At 47.4% G+C, this 1,340-nt stretch overlaps 1 protein-coding gene across 1 annotated transcript; it reads right to left on the bottom strand.

Moving 5' to 3' along the window:
* Positions 1–166: 166 nt before the first annotated feature.
* On the bottom strand, positions 167–1,337 carry LOC104915413 (proline-rich protein 5-like; the record flags this gene model as incomplete). The annotated part of the gene is made up of 1 exon (XM_010726308.2): positions 167–1,337. A coding segment is annotated over one exon (606 nt), but the record flags the coding sequence as incomplete, so codon positions are not given.
* Between the last annotated feature and the right edge of the window lie 3 nt (positions 1,338–1,340).

The following is a 1,340-nucleotide window of genomic DNA, read 5'->3' as shown; positions in this document are numbered from 1 at the left end:
CTGGAAACTCTCCCTACAGCGGATGCCCCAGGAGTCAGCAACGCGCAGACTTCTTTGAAGTGCCGTGTCTTAACAGGGTCTTAAGAGCCAGTTTCAAGACAACCCTCTCACAGACACAAAGCACCAGCCATGAAGCAGAATACAAGACATCAGGCATCGCATGACATCAGGTAGCACATTTCCATTTATTTGCCTTTCTTCAAGAACTCTTAACTCACCGTTGAGCAAAGGAGTGCATACAAGATGTACAAGAAAAGATTAAAAGAGACTTCCTTATCGTGGTGTTCTGTGGTATGAAGGACCACAGCCTCTGTTATTTCAGTTTTACTTTTTAAAAGGATAATTTTTTGTGCTCCAGCTGACATGTTACAGTCCAGAGAACAACCTGCCCTTCTACAGGAATCTCTTGAGTCATTTCCCAGGCAGCATTGCTGAATAGACCCTGCCAGTTGTAACAAGTGCATTTCACCAGATACCTGTTAGTTTGTGAATCCCTAAGTTCAGAAAGACAGTAAGAAACGAGAACGCAGAGGATGGGGACAGGGAGAAGTCATCAGGGTTTCTCCCCACAGGCAGCTGATTCCTGCCTGCTGTAAACTGTGGTGTTTTTATACTTCAACACAGCTGAGGTTGTGCCCTAGACACACGTAGGTTGTGCCCATGGTCTGACTCAACACGTTAGTAGCTTTCTTGTATAACATGAAAACCCAAGGCTCGTGTCCTGCTGTCCTTCACAAGACGCTCTGTCTGTTCACGTCCACATTGTATGCTGTTGATTTGGAACAGCCTCTGCCAAAATCAATAAAAATGCCTTCAGAATCAGAGTCTATGGACTCTAAAATCTGATCCACTATGTTCTCAGGGCTAGAAGAAGGAACAGGAATCAAGGAAGGGTCCCTGTCCAGCTCAAAAGACCTATGTGGGTCGTCCATTGAGTGGAAGTGTCCTTTCTGTTGCTCCACTGTGCTGAGTTTGCCAGAGCACTGCGCTGACCCAGCGCTGGACCGCTCCTGGTCGGACAGCAAGTTTTTTGTGGCCGTCACGGAGCCCTTAGAACCGTTGTCCATGATGGTGGTGAGGTTGGAGTAGCCCTGCAGCTCCAGGCAGGAAGTCATTTCTGAAACAGAGTGCCTTCGGATGCTTGTCCCGTTGGCAGCCATACCCTCTGTTTCGTACTCAGCTACTGGTGTCAGCAGTGGATTATTGTAGCTTTTCGATCGCACCACGGGGTTCTTGGCGAGGATGTCACCTGACTTGGAACGCCTGAAGAAGCGCTTCTCTGTAAGGAAAGGAAGATCAGAATGACATCTAGGAAGTCTCCTGTTTTTGTTATATTCATA

The sequence above is a fragment of the Meleagris gallopavo genome (assembly GCF_000146605.3).
Source record: "Meleagris gallopavo isolate NT-WF06-2002-E0010 breed Aviagen turkey brand Nicholas breeding stock chromosome 1 unlocalized genomic scaffold, Turkey_5.1 Chr1_random_deg7180001684809, whole genome shotgun sequence".
Classification (NCBI taxonomy): Eukaryota; Metazoa; Chordata; class Aves; order Galliformes; family Phasianidae; genus Meleagris; species Meleagris gallopavo.
This window is presented reverse-complemented; position numbering and strand designations above follow the sequence as displayed.